Raw genomic sequence first — 16,423 nt, 5'->3', positions numbered from 1 at the left:
CTGGGCACCCTAGGCTTTTAGGAAATGCCTTGAAGCTCATGCTTGTGTTGCTCCAGCCCTATGGCCCCAACAGAGGGTGCAGGAGAGAGGGTTTCGAGTGCCATGGGGGGAGCGCTCATGCTCGAGAAAGGCCCTCTGATATCTCCATTCCCACCAGCTTATAGCCTTCCCATGGAGCTACCAAAATGGGAGGCAAGGATGTTTCAACTCCCCTTGTTCATTTGCCATATTTCACAAAAGGGGCAACCAATGGCCAGAGAGAATGGTGGATCTGAGGTCATGCAAAGTCCAATCCCCTGGCCTCTGGCCCCTGGCCTGTGTCCTGGTGTGCTTCCCGGGAAGCCAGGCAGGGCCCCCAGGTTCAGCCTGCCTCGCTCCTGAGGGCTCTGGGCACACCACTCTGTAGTTCTCAGTGCAACAATGGCTCAGCCTCACCTCAGCCCAACCTCCTGGAGCCCAGTGAGCCACGCTAGCCCTTTTGGTTCTCTTGGACAGGAGCTGTGTTAGAAGTAATACTTTGTCGAGTGCTTCAGGGATACTTTTGTTACTGGCAGATTAACCACTGGGGGCATGTCAAGGGATAGGCCTGAGATTTAGACTCCCAGTTTGGAGGCGTGGAGCCTCCCTGTCACGTTGATGGTTTTAGGTACACACCTGTGCTTCTGCTCGGGCCAGCGCTGTTCCAGATGCAGCGGACAGCATGGTGAACTAGACCTTTCAGTTAATGCGGTGCTGGAATCACCTGGGCGTTTTTAAAACAAACACTGATACCACCTAGACATTTGCCACAGTTGGCCTGGGTGTGGCCTGGTGACTCAGTCTCTAAAACTACAGGTATCTGTAAGGACATTTCAAGAAGAAAACTGTTGTGAAAGAGGTCTTCATGAGTGAACGGCATCCCCAGTGTTCTGAGCACAGCCTGGGTCAGGGAAGGCCCTGGGTCACCAGGATAGAAGTAGCAGTCACCACCAGCCCCAGCAGGCCAGGTCCCAGCTTACCGGAAGGTTCCGCCTCACGCCACTCAGTAAAGCACAGCGTTCTCCGAGCACCCGTGCGTTACCTAGGACCTGCTTAGAAGGGGCAATGTCTGGCGGTCACAGTCCTCTGCTTTCCAGGCGCTTCCTGAGTGCAGGGATTGTGCAGCTGTGCTTTCAGAATGGTTGTTTTCCCCTCACTTGTAACAACTTGAAGGTCTAGAAAAACAGAAATAACCACAGGTCACGCATCGATGTGCTTCATTTTTGCCCTGGCGTTTAGAGAGCCAGTGCTGCTGATTTACCAGGTGCCTTTTCTGCTGACGCCTCTGGGTTGTCACGTTCTCTCCAGGCCACTGAAGAGGTTTATGGTCACAGCATGCTGGGCTTTGGGACAGATGAGGGGTCTTTGAGCTCCGTGGTGCAGACCTCTGGCTTGGAGATGATGAGTAAAGACAGGCCAGGTCCCAAGTCTGCACCCAGTTTTTTCCAGTATGCTGGGCCCAGTCCAGCTATTGCCTGCGCAGTAGCTGCAGCTGCCTGCCACAGGGTCCTCAGAGCCCTCACACCCCACTCCTCTAGTCACCCACCAATTCGCTGCCCCATTCCCACTGAAAGGAAATGTCCAAATTCTTGGCTTTCCTTGGCCTTGAGAATAAATCACTGACGACTCTGGGGCTCATTATGGCCCAGAGGGTCCCTTGGGCATAGCATATGCCGATGCCCTATCCTCTTCGGCCCCATAGTCCTTTGCCACATTTTGGCCACCTCCTTAATTGCATCAGATGGGCTGAAGTCAGAGACCTGGACCCTCACCAGCCCCCTCCTGCCCACCTCCTTCCATAAATCCACAGACAAGAACCTGTGTTCCTCTCCCTCCCCTCCCTTCTCCCTCTCCTTTCCCCTGCCTGGCACACCTGGCCCAAATGCCCCACCACTCTGGTTTTTACATGTGGCTTGTCCGGGTGCCACCAACCTGTGTAGGACCTGGGCTCAGTGCTTTTGATCCTGCAGAGACATGTGACAAGCTTAAGACGTTCGGTAACACTAGAGATCAGATCAAGGGGACAAAGGCACAGGAAGACGAGGCTTGTCTGGGTGTGTCTGTGTCATGTGCCGTATGTGATTTTCTTCACACAAAAACATCTTTCTCGAAGTAATAGGAACCCACTCGGCTGTTGCCAGCCAAATACCAAATGTTTCCCTTTCCTCTCCTGCTCCTTCCGAGAGGCGGGTTGTGCAGAACTGCCGCTCTTGTGATGCTATCTTGCCTTTCAAACGTCAGAGAGCGTTTTCCTCAAAGCAAACGCCCGATTGTTTTTTCCAGCTTTGGCAGGAATTTTTAAGAGAAAGCTGTTTTCCAATCACTTTTCTGTTTGTTGTTTCAGACCTGGGGTATGGCAGAGTGGAGGGCTCACGGCCTCTGTCTAATCCCATCTCTTCACATCTGTTTCCTAAATTGCCTTAGGAGCTATCGGGACCCACCCTCACCCCAAATAACTTGGTGTTTTGGGAAAACAAAACGAAATGAAAGGAAATAAACCTCCAGTTAGAGAGATGACTCCAGGAATCACTGTTGGAGCCCACCCCCCTTCCTCATTTGCAATAAACATGTGGTTCCATTTCCAAGGGCTCCGGTGTTAGCATTTCCATTTCCTCAGGAAGCCACGTTTGGTTCTTGCTCTTACTTCTGAAATGGAACGTGCATTTTCATTGGCCCCAGTTCAAGGAGTGCCTGGGGCAACAATGAAAACAGTCCCAAGCAGGTTTCAGGCATGGCCAGCCCTCCCCACAGCCCCAGCCATGGCTTCCCCTTGCTCCTTCCTCTAAGGATTGATGACAACTCAGAGCCATGGAGGGAGGGGCGAGGTGGCCTCCCTGCACTTGAGTTTTGTGGCCATTTGAGGGGAGTCACGCTGTCCTTGTTGCCTGTGTTCCGGCCTTCTGTTGGGAAACTCTGGTTGCCCTCCAAGCGTCCACATACCACAGGCTCCTAATTAAGAAAGTATGTTCCCATTTCGTGTCACTGGAAAAGAATGAAAACACTGACAGCATTTATTTATCTTCACTATCAATATCATTCCTGTTTCTAGGTCTACTGGGGGTTCTGAGCCTTGAAGGAATTGACTGGGTTGTGAGATTTTAACCTCGGACATGTGCCGTTGGGACGCATGTGGCTTCTTTCTGAGAGGGAGGCTCAGAGCAAGAGTGGCAGCCAGCACAGCCCTGGCCTGCCCTCCCAGAGCTGAGGCCGATGTCACCGGCAGGGCAGCAGCTCTTGCCTTGTTTGGTGCTGACGGGGGAAGCAAGCCCCTTCTCACCAGCCACACCCATTTTCTTTCTGAATCTTCAGAGAAGTCAAAGCCATCATTTCTTGAGGTCTTATAGAGAAAGTGTGATCTGTCTAAAAAGCTCCTTTTTTGGGGGGGAGGATTTGCTGTTGTTATTTAATTTGCTATAGGGCACATGTGCTCACTGGATAGAGAGAGAGAGAGAAAGAGAGAGAGAGAGAGAGAGGGAAAGTGAAAAAGCACCCCTAAGGGGTATGGTCACACTGCAATTCCTTCTCCTCCATTTTCCTCTCAGGATTTTGAACATACACACATGCCTGGTGTGTTTTTCCAGTGTCTAGCTTTTCGCTCATGTGGGATTCAGCCACCTTAAACCACCAGGCCACCAGCTGGCCCCAAATGGCCACTGGTATGTAAGGCCTGTTATGGGCTAAGACTGGGCTAGGTGATGGGTATATGTTGTCGCTGATCCTTAGCAGCAACGTCTAACTCCACTGCTCACTGGACACGTGAAGCAGCTGGGCTTCAGGTACAGGGACTTACCCAAGATTACATAGCCCTCGGGGCTCCTGGACCACAGACAGCACCATTGCCATTTGGAGCAGGATAATTCTCTGTTGTGGAGGGACTGTTCTGTGCATCCTGGGATGTCTAGCCACATCCCTAGCCTCTACCCACTAGTCAGTAGTAACCTCTTAGTTGTGAAACCAAAGTGTCTGCCTGCATTGCCAAAATTGCCCCTAGTTGAAAACTGCTGAGCTAGAGGACAGAGGTAGGATTCAGACCCAAGGCCGCCCTTGTTCCCTACCCTGCACTAGCTCTGGAGGAGTCTTCACCTACAGGAGGCAGCCCTGCCTGCCTCTGGGTGGTGCTGTGGGGTTCCTGCGATGTGTACTAGACTGCAGTGGACTCACGCCTTCCAGAGTCTGCATGAGGATCCAGCTTCAAGGTGGAGGCAGTGGATGAGAGTTCTTTAGCAGTACTGCAGCAGCTTGGCGACCTTATAGAATAGCACTACAACGCTTCACTGTAAGGGCCTCATTTACAGGTTTCCGTTATGAGTCTCCCCAATACTCTTTGACGTGAAAGACTGATAGCACGTTCTTGGTCACAAGTGACTAAAATCCAAATCAAATTAGTTTAATGATAAAATGTGTCCGTTTATTTTACTGCAAAATCTAGGGGCCGATCTCATGGTTTCAGGTCAGTCTAGATCCAAGCCTCAGATATTTTCAAGTCACTACTCTTTGTCTACAGTGTTTTTTTTTTTTTTTTTTTTTTTTTCGTTTCTCTTCTTCTTCTTCTTTTTAAAAATTGCTATAGGATTTGTGTACTTTCCAGAAAGAGAGAGACAACGCATTCCCCAAATGGTCCTGGTCATGATGATTTTTGGTTTTGTTTGTTTTTTCTTTTCTTTTCTTTTTTTTTTGTTTTTTGTTTTTTGTTAGTGGATACTCACCCTCACCTGAGAGACAGAGAGAGGGAGAGGAGAAAGCACCCTCCATGGGAAATGGTCACAGTGCAATCTCTTCTTCTCTATTTCTCTGTCTTATAGGAATTTGGGGTACATGTGCCCATGTGCCTGGTATGCTTCTCAAGCAGCTGGGCCCAGGGCTCAAACTGCAAGGTCAGCCATGTAGGAGCCATCTGCCTTAACCACCAGGCCATGGAGCTGACCCTATGCCCCAAATCTTTCTCCTCCATGTCTCTATCCCACCAGGACTTGGGGCATGTATGCATCCATGCACACACACCTGGCATCTCTCTCAAGCCACCAGGGCAGTGGATCATGTGGGATTCAGCTTCGCATACACAGTGCTTGACCACTGTGCTACTAGGCTGGCCATTCTCTGGCAGGTTCCTGCCACATGACCATAAGATAGTCACCAGCAACTCCAGGCATTTATGGTCTCAACTGTTTAAGACCTCAGAGAAAGAAAAAGTCACTCCTTAGGCCAATAAAAGCTCAAGCAGGGCTAGCTAGGTGGCGTGGTAGTTAAGGTAGCTGGATTGCATATGGCTGACTGTGCAGTTTGAGCCTTGAAAAAACACACCAAGCATGTGTGCATGCATGTCCAAAATCCCAAGAGGAGAATAGAGGAGAAGGAATTGCAGTGTGGCCACCCCCTCCCCCAGAGGGGGTACTCTCTCTCTCTCTCTCTGCCCTGGCAAATGCATCTTCTCCACAGCAAAAAACAAACAAGTTCAAGGAGAGACTCACATTGGTGAGGCCTGGGTCCTATGCCTATCTCTGAAGGTAGGTTGGCCTCACCCAAAGAATTATTATAGATAGGAAGGGAGGGCTGTCCTAAAAAGGGAACACATGACCAAAGATGACTTGTGTTTCTGAAGCAGTGCTATTCAAAGTGTGGTTCGCGGACTACTTTTACTAGTCTGTGATAAGCACAGAAATGCTTAGAAACATTGCAGTTGGCTGTGTGATCGGTAGACTTGTCTCGCTGTCTGGCTGTAAAGCAGCTGGGGTTGTCAGACTCACGTGGAAAACTGAGTAGTGTGAATTTTACAACGGTATCAGTCTATGTTGGATTGGGGATTTTAAAAACTGGTTCTTTCTCATAGATAGTTGAAAAAGCACTGTTCTGAACTGGAAAGGTGTTAAAATGCAGATTTCTTGGACCCACCAGTGAAATTCTGAGTCAGTAGATCTGAAGTGGGACGTGAGCATCTGTACTTTCCATGAGCTCCCAGTCTGACCAAGTCTGCAGACCATACTTTGAGTTCTGGAGTGAGTCAGCAATTACGATTTTCTTGTTTTATAGGTGGGAATCAGGCTCAGAGAATTCATGATTAAGTTTTCTTTGTTCTTTTATTTAGTCAGCTTTATTGAAGTATTATTACATGCATACAATGACATTCACCCATTTTAAGTATAAAATTCAATGACTTTTATGAATATACCTGTGACCTCCTCAATTATGACAGGACATTTTCATTACATCCCAGAAATTTCCTTCTTCTCTTCACAATCACTCCCAATCACTAGTCTGATTTCTGTCACTGTAAGTTTGCCTTTTCTTTTAAACTTGATTTTTTTTTTCTGCCAAAGGGCATGTGTGTTCCCAGTAACAGAGAGGGAAAGTGAGAAAGCAGTCCCCCATGGGGAATGGTCACACTGTAGTCCTTCTCCATTTCTCCCTCCTTTTGGAGATTTGGGCATACACACACACACACACACACCATGTTTCACAAGCTCCCAGGCCCCATACTCGAACAACATGGTTAGCCACAAGGGATCCAGCCACCTTTCCCACCACTCCACCAGTGGGCCCACGTTTGCCTGTTCTAGAATTTCAGATGAATGGCATCTACAGTGTGTACATCTTTTGTGTCAGGCTCTTTGACTCAGCATGATGCTTCTGAGTTGCTTCTGTGTTGTGTGTTTGAGAGGCCATGCTTTTTTTTTTTTTTTTTTGAAGAAGTTTTTGCTATAGGGCGCATGCGCTCACCAGACAGAGAGAGAGACAGAGAGATAGAAAGCGAGAAATCACCTCCCAAGGGGGGATGGCCACGCTGCAATCCCTTCTCTTCCATTCTCCTCTTGGGATCTTGGGCACGCACACACATGCGTCCGGCGTGAGTTTAAGCCACTGGGTCCGGGATGTGAACTGCGGTCGACTACGAGGGAGTCCAGTGACATAGCCATTACACCAACTGCTGGTCCCAAGAGGCCATGCCTTTTTATCACTGAGTGGTATTCCACTGTACGGATACATTTGTTTTCCCATTTGCTAGTTGATGGGGGTCACTTGACATGGAAGAGTCTGTACTCAGCCTGGAATGAGCCTGGGCTTTCTGATTTCAGTTCTGGCTTCCTGTCCTATGGATCGCAGGGTTGGGTGATAGTGACTGCTTCATTACTCAGAAGCTTCTCCCTGGTCCTTTCAAGGAAGCTGTGGGATTCCTGGCCCCGGGAAGGAGACAGGCTGAGTGAGAGGAATAGACCTGTATGACATCATACAGAGCTAACCCAGGGGCCTAAGAAAAGGACAGTGAGCAGGGATTTAGCATGTGGGCCAAATCTGACCCTCCACCTGCTTTTGTAATTAAATTTTTTTGAATCACACCCATAACCATATGTAATTCATGTATCATCTATGGAGGCTTTTGCTATAATAGAAGAGTTGAATTTGAATGGACTTCAAAAAATTCCTGGAAAAGTAGAATTAAGTTTAAGTCTGATTTGTTTCAATATGTTTTAAAATCCTCACATAGTTTTTTCATAATATACATTTTCCAAAAAGTTTTTGAAGACTCCTCTTAGTAGTGACAGAGTCCATATGGCCTCCAAAGCCTAAAATTTTTACCACTAGTGCTTTACAGAAAAGTTTTCTGAGGGTCTAGCAGGGGGTGTAGTGGTTAAGGGCACTGGACTCCCACTTAGCTGACTGTGGTTTGAGTTCCTGACCTGGCTGCTTGCTTTTTCACTCATCCCCATTCTGTCCCTCTCTAGTCAAATTTAAATAAGTAAATAAAGTTAAATAAAATAATTATTTTAAAAAAATGAAAAGAAAAATTTTCTGACCCTTGCCTTCAAACCAGGGTATGAGGTGTTGGAACAGAAATCCTCCCAATGCTGGATAAAAACAGAATCCTGGTTAAAACCGAGTTCCAAAGTTGACTATGGAATCTGATCCAAGACCCTCTGCCTTTGTGAAGCTGGCACCCTAGAATGTTTCTGGGCTGAGAAAGATTTAGTGGTTATTTACTCTAATTTTCCTGTTGTATGGAGGAAGAAACTGAGGCCTAGAAAGAAGTGACTTGTCACAGTTAAACAGACTATTTATGGCAGAGCTGGGTCTGACCCCTGCCCAGCACCCTTCCGCTGTGGTTCCCTTATTCCTTGGTGCATCAGTGGCTTATTGTAACAGGCTAGGAGACCAGGGGAGGCCTCAGCAAAGCACCCAGACATTACGAGGGGAAGCCAGTGAGGACAGAAACTTCTTGTCTCATTGTGCCTTCTGTTGGTTGACAGCTTGACAAGTGTCATGCTTGACCTGAGAAAGGTAGAGTTGGAAGTGACTTGGTTGTACCCAGACTTGTGGACATGTGTGTTGCCTATGTGTTTGCATGTGCATGCATGCTTGCACATGTATTTTCAGACAGTCATAGTCATTAAATTTTCTTGCTGACTCCTCAATTAACACTACTTGCTGATACCTGCCCCTTCATGGCCCCACCTCCCATTCCCAAGCAACCTACATGTTCTGTTCATTTTTTTCAAGTCATTCTTGAAAGTCCACTCTGTGGCACCCTGCACTGATCACAGACTTAGGCCTAAATTTCTGTCCTAACAGACCTCATCCCATGCTTTGCCATGCTTTCTAGGTGCTCCTGGTGACTGACCTGGAGATTCACCTCCCCACTGGGGCTTCTCTTTGTCCCTCCCCCGGCCTCTAGTCCCATTTCTCTCTGGCTTGCACCATTTCCTTCTTCACCTGGTTGCACCTCTCTCCCTGCCTGCACCGACTTTGACTACCCCATCATTCCATTTCTGTATCTAGGATGCTCTCCCATGGGCACCACCCCCGACATTGAGTCAGCACCACGGCAGGATGCTGTTTTGCTCCATGGACATTGTTATGTGGCTGCTCCTTCCAGGGCTATCCATGAATGTGCCTCCCTCTGTCTTTGCTTGTAAGCAAACTACTAAAGTCAGAGACTAAGCAAGTGGCTGTGAATTCGTTCAGGGGACTGACTGCACGTTGGATAGAGATGGTTCTGTCTGAGAGCGTGACTCAAATTCAGTTTGTTGCAGCAAGATGTGGCAATCCTCCCTTCGCAGCCCACTCCTGGCCATGAGGAGAGAGGATGGTCAGTCTCTTGAAGGAGCAGACAGGTGCGGTTTTCTTAAATCCACCTTAGTCCAGCTCTTCACCAAAGCAGGATCCCAACTACAGGAGCTAGTGTCTTCCTCTGAATAAAAGCTGGGGCTTGAACCCGCAGACAACCATGACTCCCGAGGCAGTGTTTTTCTTTGTAAATATCTATGACTCCCTGCTCCCTCACCCCCATCTTCATCCCCCTTTTCATGGACTGCACTTGAACCTTTTCGCTACATGGCCATTGATCCCTTAAATTCATTCCAGACTCTGTGGCCCAAGGTGTCCAGCCCTTTCCTGTCCGAGTGCAGCCTGCCTTCCCGGTATGTCTCCCACCACCCTCCTGTGTGCATGGTGGCCCCAGTGCCTGTCCAGGGAGGGCAGCTCCATGCCCTGACCTTATGAGGGCTCTCCAGACCCTTCCCCTTCTTATGGCATGCTTTGGTTTGCTGTGTCCACCAGCCCTTCATTACTGTGGCTAACACAAAGATTGTGCCCCCCTCCCTCCGCCTTGGTCTGAGCTCACAACCAGCTGTTAACTCCAGGCCTGCTCTTGCATCTAACCCGCCAGTGGGTATGGATGGATCTTTTCTCACCCACCCACCTAACCCTAGGCATTGAATTCAAGAAGACAGCCTTAAAAATCGAAATCTGAAAATTAGCTGTTGATGGTGAAGTGTTTGATAATATTTTTGGCTGGACTAATATGCAGTGTATTCGTACTGGGAAGATTCATTTTGCATACTGTAAAGATGTACGATGATTAAGGGGAAAAATATAAGAAAAGAAAAAAAATGAAGAAATTGTCTAGAACCACAAAGCAGGAGACCTTAGAATAGTTTGTCAAATGAATGAAAGATCCAGTAAGATAAAGTTAGAATGATTGGATGGGGCCGGGCAGCTTCATGTTCCCTAATAATAACAACAGTTTCTGATTTGGAGGAAAAGATCAACAACACACGTGGTCCAGAGCAGAATTTTCAGCAGAAGAGCTGCTGTGTGTGTGCATACAACGTGTGCAAAGTGTGTCCAGACTTCCACTGGTCCTCCCAGCCTGAGAGAGATTCAGAGACAGAAAAGGCTTCTTGCCTCTCTGTCCTGCGTGCTCCTCCTCACCCAGCCCAACAGACCACACTTGGGAGAAGGGCTGTGGGCAGACCTTCCAGCTAATGTTGAAACAGATCAGAAAGGATCCACCCCAAGGACCTTCTCTTGCTTCCAACTTCGGTGTCACCTGACTTTCAGGAAACAACCTGCCGTCAGTTTTACTCTTGACACCAAGAACATTGTACTTCCTCCTATCACCTGGACCACTCCCAGTTCTTCCTTCTGTGCCCTGCTCATCTGCTTCTAAAGGAACTGCAAATGTTGTGCTTTGATTTGGTGGTTGTTTTGGGTGCGTCCTGGGAAGATGGGCCTATTTACATTTATTTAAGACTGAGAAAAAAATTCAGAAAGGTAATTACTAGTCCTTTGATTTCTTCCTGGACTCCCAATGAGTGGCTTTCTTGTCTGGGATCCTCTTTACAGCTGGGAGGAGGCGCAGGAGAGGTGTTGACAGCTTGTGTCAGGATCACATGGTGTTTACTGTGTTGTGAGTTTATAAGAGTCTTGTTTCCACACTGACAGCAAATGCCATATGGAGAGAAAAAACCCTTGTCAGATGAACACTTAAGGAATCACAATATAGCACATGGGGATGGGGGTACCTTGCTCAAAACATGTTAAGGGGTATGGTGCCCTCTCCCACAATTGAATAAAATTGGAACTTAACACAGGTAATTTACTTTGCTTCTGTGTTTGTGCTGGGAAAGCTCAGCTGATCGGGAAACAATGTGAAGGCTTGTTTTCCTCCCCTTGGGGGATCGGGTTGAGTGGGAGGCAGTGAGAACATAGGCTGTGTCCGCAGGGTATCGTGCTAACAGGTGCAGCCCGCAGACTTGTCACAGGCCATTGAGACCAGGTACCCTGCTGTGGCTGTGGAGAACACTCATCTAACTTGACATTTTATTACTGTCACTAGGGATCTTGTCTGCTCACCCACACACACCCCCACTGTCCTTTCCCTCCTAGTCCAAGCTCCCTGAGGCCTGGGGCCATATCCACCACCAGCCCTTAGGACTGGCACACGTTGAGGCTAAATGCTTATTGGAGTGGCTAATTGTGAACCATCTGTGCTTGGAGAGGTGGAGACTGCCCTCATGGTTGAAGGGCAGGATTAAGGCAATAGTCCAGAACTAGTTTGAGCCAGCAAACCACTTGGGGAGGGAGCCAAGAGGGGCACTTGGCAGATGGCACATCCATCTTTGACAGGGAGGACGGAGACGTCTTTGAGCACCTTCTTCTACATGTTGAACTTAAAACTGGAGAATTCCTCCAAAAGTAGTCCCTGCCCTCAGGCAGTTTACTCATGAAAGGAGAAGCCTGTGTGCCCTGTCACTGCCCTTTCAGGTCTCAGAGACACTCCACATGTATCAGGTAAATGAGTGTCCATGCACAGGGCTAGCCATGGGCAGGGGTGCCTCCAGGGGCTCCTCTGGCTCTGCTCAGCTCTGCTTGTCCCTGTGCTGGCTTCACTCTGTGGGATCCCCCATGGGAGGGAAAGACAGTCCTGGCAGCTCTTGGCTGATGGTTACTAAGGCTGTCCCATGCTGCAGCCAGCCTCTTCTTGGAAGTTCTGATGAAAGCCCAGGGAGTACTCCAGGGCTGCTCATGGTCCCCGACCTGATTGGTTAGGACGGAATCAGGGGCCTGTCCCTGAACCTATCCCTGTGGCCAGGAGACAGAGGCTTCTGGCTGTTTATGAGTCACGTGCCTGCCCTTGAATCTCTTGTGGCTGGGAGACATGGGCTCTGATTGGCTAAGACTGAACCATCTGCCCTTCTCCAAAGCTGAGGAGGAGTCGGCTTCCTTAGGACTAGAGTCCTGGGCTGGTTTTGTGTGGACTAGGGAAGAGAAGCTTCCCTAAGGGAAGGAAGATGGGAGGGAAGGGAGACCAGAACACTCACATCCATGATGATAATGGATGGTGTGTGGTAAGCATTTCCCATGTGACAGCTCAGGCCCGAATACTTTCTTTGCACTTTTTAAAATATAATCCTCATAACGGTCCTAAGAGACAGGTACTATTACTGTCCCTAGTTTACAAATGAGGAAAATGAGGGACAAACGTGCCAAATCAGTTGCATCAGGTTACTGGCAGAGTGGTGGGGCAGTCATTTGAGCTCTGGTGGTTTTGCTCCAGAGTCCACGCTCACTGTGACCAGTATGTCCTCCCTCTGCACAAGTAAGAGCTCTTCCTCCTATGGATAAAACTCTTTGGAATGATCCTATGGGTTTACATCTCCTTGTTGTGTTTCATATTTCAGAAGAAAACCGTTTCTTTTTCTTTTTTTTTTGGAGAGGTTTTGCTATAGGGTGCATGTGTTTGCCAGAAAGACAGAGAGAGATAGAGAGACAGAAAGTGAGAAATCACCTCCCGGGGGGATGGCCACACTGCAATCTCTTCTCCTCCAATCTCCTCTCGGGATCTTGGGCATGCACGCACATGTGCCCGGCATGAGTTTAAGCTATTGGATCTGGGACTTGAACCGCAATCGACTACATGGGAGTTCAGCGCCATAGCCATTATGCCAATTGCTTGTCCCCAAAACCTTTTTTTAAGAAAGAATTATTTATTTTTAATTTTATTTATTAATTCATTAAATTTGACAAGAGAGAGACACAGAGAGATAGAGAAGGAAAGTGAGAAAGCAAGCCACCAGGTCCGGGACTCGAACCATGGTTGACCATGTGGGAATGTCCGGCACTTTATCAACCATGCCACCTGCTGGTCCCAAAAAAACCTTCTTAAGGGGAGGTTGTCCTGTTGTCCTGGTTTCTCCTTTACCCAGCAAGAAAACAGTCATTCTTTCTAGCCAATTGCTCTCTTTCCAGAGCTCCAAGTTTCCCCATGAAATCATCTGACAGTTTTTGGTGCGGTTGCAAAATTGAAGGCTTTGTGTTCAGTGCTTGAGGGAGTCCGAGGCAGCGTGTCTCATTGCTTTGAGCATCTTTCTGGCCTGGGGAAACTTCTTGCAGAGGTTTTAGTGACATTGCAGAAGAACCAGAAGGGGCCCCTGTCCTAGCTCTAACACGCACTTTTGATTTCCAGAGAAGAGAACTGAGGCAAGAAAGTAAGTGCTTACAGTAAAACAGCAAGGCATTGGCTAGCACTCACATCTCTAAGCCTCCAGGCTGGGAGTTGTACACTATTTCTTCTTCAGAACCTTCTTGGCTACTGAGTAGCTGAGGGTGGGTCACTTCCTGTTTCTGTGCCTCTAGCTCCTCAGCTGAAAAATGCAGGGTTTTCATCATTTGAAGCATCCTGAGATTGGACTTTGCTCTAATTGGGCAAAAATATGTATTTTTTTTTTTACTTCATCCACTAGGATTCTTTGAGTTACAAATAATTTATTATCATTATTATTGTTATTATTTTTTAAATTTGCTATAGGACACATTTGCTCACCAGAGACAGAGAGAGAGAGAGAGAGAGAGAGAGAGAGAGAGAGAAAGTGAGAAAACAAGTCTCCATGTCTGGGACTCAGACTGCTTTCAGCCATATGAGAGTCTAGCGTCTTAACCACCGTGCCACCTGCTTGTCTTTACAAGTAATTTTTTAAAATTTCCAAACTGCCCTAGACAAAGGGAATGTATTACCTTATAAATAGGTTTTCAGATGTAGTTTGGGCTGCAAATATGGCTTGATCCAGAGATCCATGACATCACCAGGGTACCAACTCTACTTCTTATAGTCTCCCCAGCTCTGATCTCCTCTAGGGTCAGCCTTGTCCTCACAACAGCTTCCTTGCAGTGGCAAGAATATTGTAGCAGACCCTCGCCTCACACCCACTCACTACAGCCATCCAAGGAAGAGACTACTTACTCGCCTCACACCCACTCACTACAGCCATCCAAGGAAGAGACTACTTACGTCCCAGTGTTCTCGGGTGAAGTCTGCTGTTCACTCTGACAGGACTGGCCTAGGTTACATGCCTGCCACCTTTATCCACTCACCTAATCAGGAAAGAATGGTGAACTGACTGGCCAGCCAACGGATGGAGCTATAGTCTCCAGAACTGCTAGCATCTCTATATAGAAATCAGAGCACTGGAAAAGGGGAGCGGGATGGGAAATGCAAGCTGGTGGAAATGGCATCTGCTACAGCAACCTCGCCTCTCTCAGTCCTCAGAGCCTGTGATATAAATAAGAGGTCCTGAAAGTTTGCTGGTCATCCTGCTGGGCACTGGATCCAGGTGTGGGTTGATGGGCCCTGCTTGGCCCTCTCCTGGGTCTCACCACCTTCTTCTTTTGTCTCCAGACAGGGATTACTGCAGTTTATGTGACAAGCAGCAAGGAAGAGACTACTTACTCGCCTCACACCCACTCACTACAGCCATCCAAGGAAGAGACTACTTACGTCCCAGTGTTCTCGGGTGAAGTCTGCTGTTCACTCTGACAGGACTGGCCTAGGTTACATGCCTGCCACCTTTATCCACTCACCTAATCAGGAAAGAATGGTGAACTGACTGGCCAGCCAACGGATGGAGCTATAGTCTCCAGAACTGCTAGCATCTCTATATAGAAATCAGAGCACTGGAAAAGGGGAGCGGGATGGGAAATGCAAGCTGGTGGAAATGGCATCTGCTACAGCAACCTCGCCTCTCTCAGTCCTCAGAGCCTGTGATATAAATAAGAGGTCCTGAAAGTTTGCTGGTCATCCTGCTGGGCACTGGATCCAGGTGTGGGTTGATGGGCCCTGCTTGGCCCTCTCCTGGGTCTCACCACCTTCTTCTTTTGTCTCCAGACAGGGATTACTGCAGTTTATGTGACAAGCAGCCAATTGGGAGGCTGCTTTTCCGGCAGTTCTGTGAAACCAGGCCTGGGCTGGAGTGTTTCATTCAGTTCCTGGACTCAGTGGTAAGTCTGTGATCCTGGAGGATGGTCCTTTGGTCCTCTGTCATCAGTACTTGGTTTTGCCCAAAGAAAAAGGTAGACCTCATGGTTTGAAAGGGTAAAGAATAAATTCATTTCTTAAGAAGCTCCTAGTGCACTTTGTGAACGCAAAACTGTTTCGGGATCTTAACGTAAAATCTTAACCTAGTACAGGCTCTCAGTGTCTCTTGTATGAGTGATTACACTAGTTTGCAGCCTAGCTGAGCATTAGAAACACCTGGGGAGCTTTTAAAAACTACCAGCACCTGAGTTGAAGCCCAGACTAATTAATTTGAATCTCTGGGGGTAGGGCCTACTATTTGTATCATGTTTTATTATGGAAAATTTCAAACTATAAAAAGTAAAAGGCCACAGAATCATATAATGAACCCAACTTCAACAATTATGAACATGTGGCAATCTTATTTCATCCACTCTTCTATCCTCCCTTCTGTAGTATTTTGTAGCAAATCTATGATATTATATTATTTCGTCTATGGACTTTTCATATATGGCTCTAAACAATAAGGTTTTTTTTTCTTGTTAATGCCAAAGGGCATGTGTGCATGCCAGAGAGAGAGAGAAAAAGAGAGTGCCCCACACTGGGGCCTGGTCACACTGCAATTCCCTTTCCTCCATTTCTCCTTTCCATCAGGATCCTGGGCACATATACACATATGCTCCGCATGTTTTTCGAGCACCGGGGGCTGACATTTGAATTACGTTGGCCATGTGGGACCTGGCTCCCTCCATATAGAGCTTTAAAGCTGGCCTGATAAAAGCTTATAAAAATAAATTAATAAATAATCAAAGAACCAGCCCTAGAGATTAGGTACTCTGCACAGGAAACTGGATCCCACATGGCCCACTGGGGTTGGATGAGTCCCTACTCCGTCAGCTTCATGCCAGGCACTGTCATGCCCAGGCTTCTGATGGCATGAGGAACAGGAAAAAAAGCATTGTAGTACGACAGATTAGTCAGTGTCCAAATTTCAAGTTTCTCATACATTCTATAAATGCATTTAAAAAAATTTTTTTTAGGTTTTTGCCATAGGATATATGTGCTCACCAGAGAGAGACAATGAGAGGGAAAGTGAGAAATCACCCCCTAGGGGTAATGTCCATGCCACAATCCCTTCTACTCCATTCTCCTCCTATGATTTTGGGTATGTACACACATGTACCTGGCATGACATTCAAGCCTCCAGGTTCACAATCTGCCATGTGGGAGTTCAGTGCCTTAACCACTATGCCACCTGCTGGCCCCCTGGAAGCGCATGTTCTAACAGATTGAATTCGATAAGGTCCATACATTGAGACTAGTTGATGTCTTTTTTTGACA

At 47.7% G+C, this 16,423-nt stretch overlaps 1 protein-coding gene across 2 annotated transcripts in view; it reads left to right on the top strand.

The window, feature by feature from the left end:
- The window catches only part of GRK5 (G protein-coupled receptor kinase 5), a gene marked incomplete at its 5' end in the record, with an annotated part of 275,319 nt that overhangs the window by 178,564 nt on the left and 80,332 nt on the right, over positions 1-16,423 (top strand). For both annotated transcript variants that reach the window (XR_003551409.1, XM_006160398.3), the window contains 1 exon segment: positions 14,954-15,066. Coding sequence is in view for 1 of the 2 variants with exons in the window: in XM_006160398.3 (XP_006160460.1) it covers positions 14,954-15,066 (113 nt within the window).

This window comes from Tupaia chinensis, unplaced genomic scaffold, assembly GCF_000334495.1.
Source record: "Tupaia chinensis unplaced genomic scaffold, TupChi_1.0 Scaffold000683_1, whole genome shotgun sequence".
Classification (NCBI taxonomy): domain Eukaryota; kingdom Metazoa; phylum Chordata; class Mammalia; order Scandentia; family Tupaiidae; genus Tupaia; species Tupaia belangeri.
Note: the sequence above shows the minus strand (reverse complement) of the source record. Positions and strands in the feature narration are given on the sequence as shown.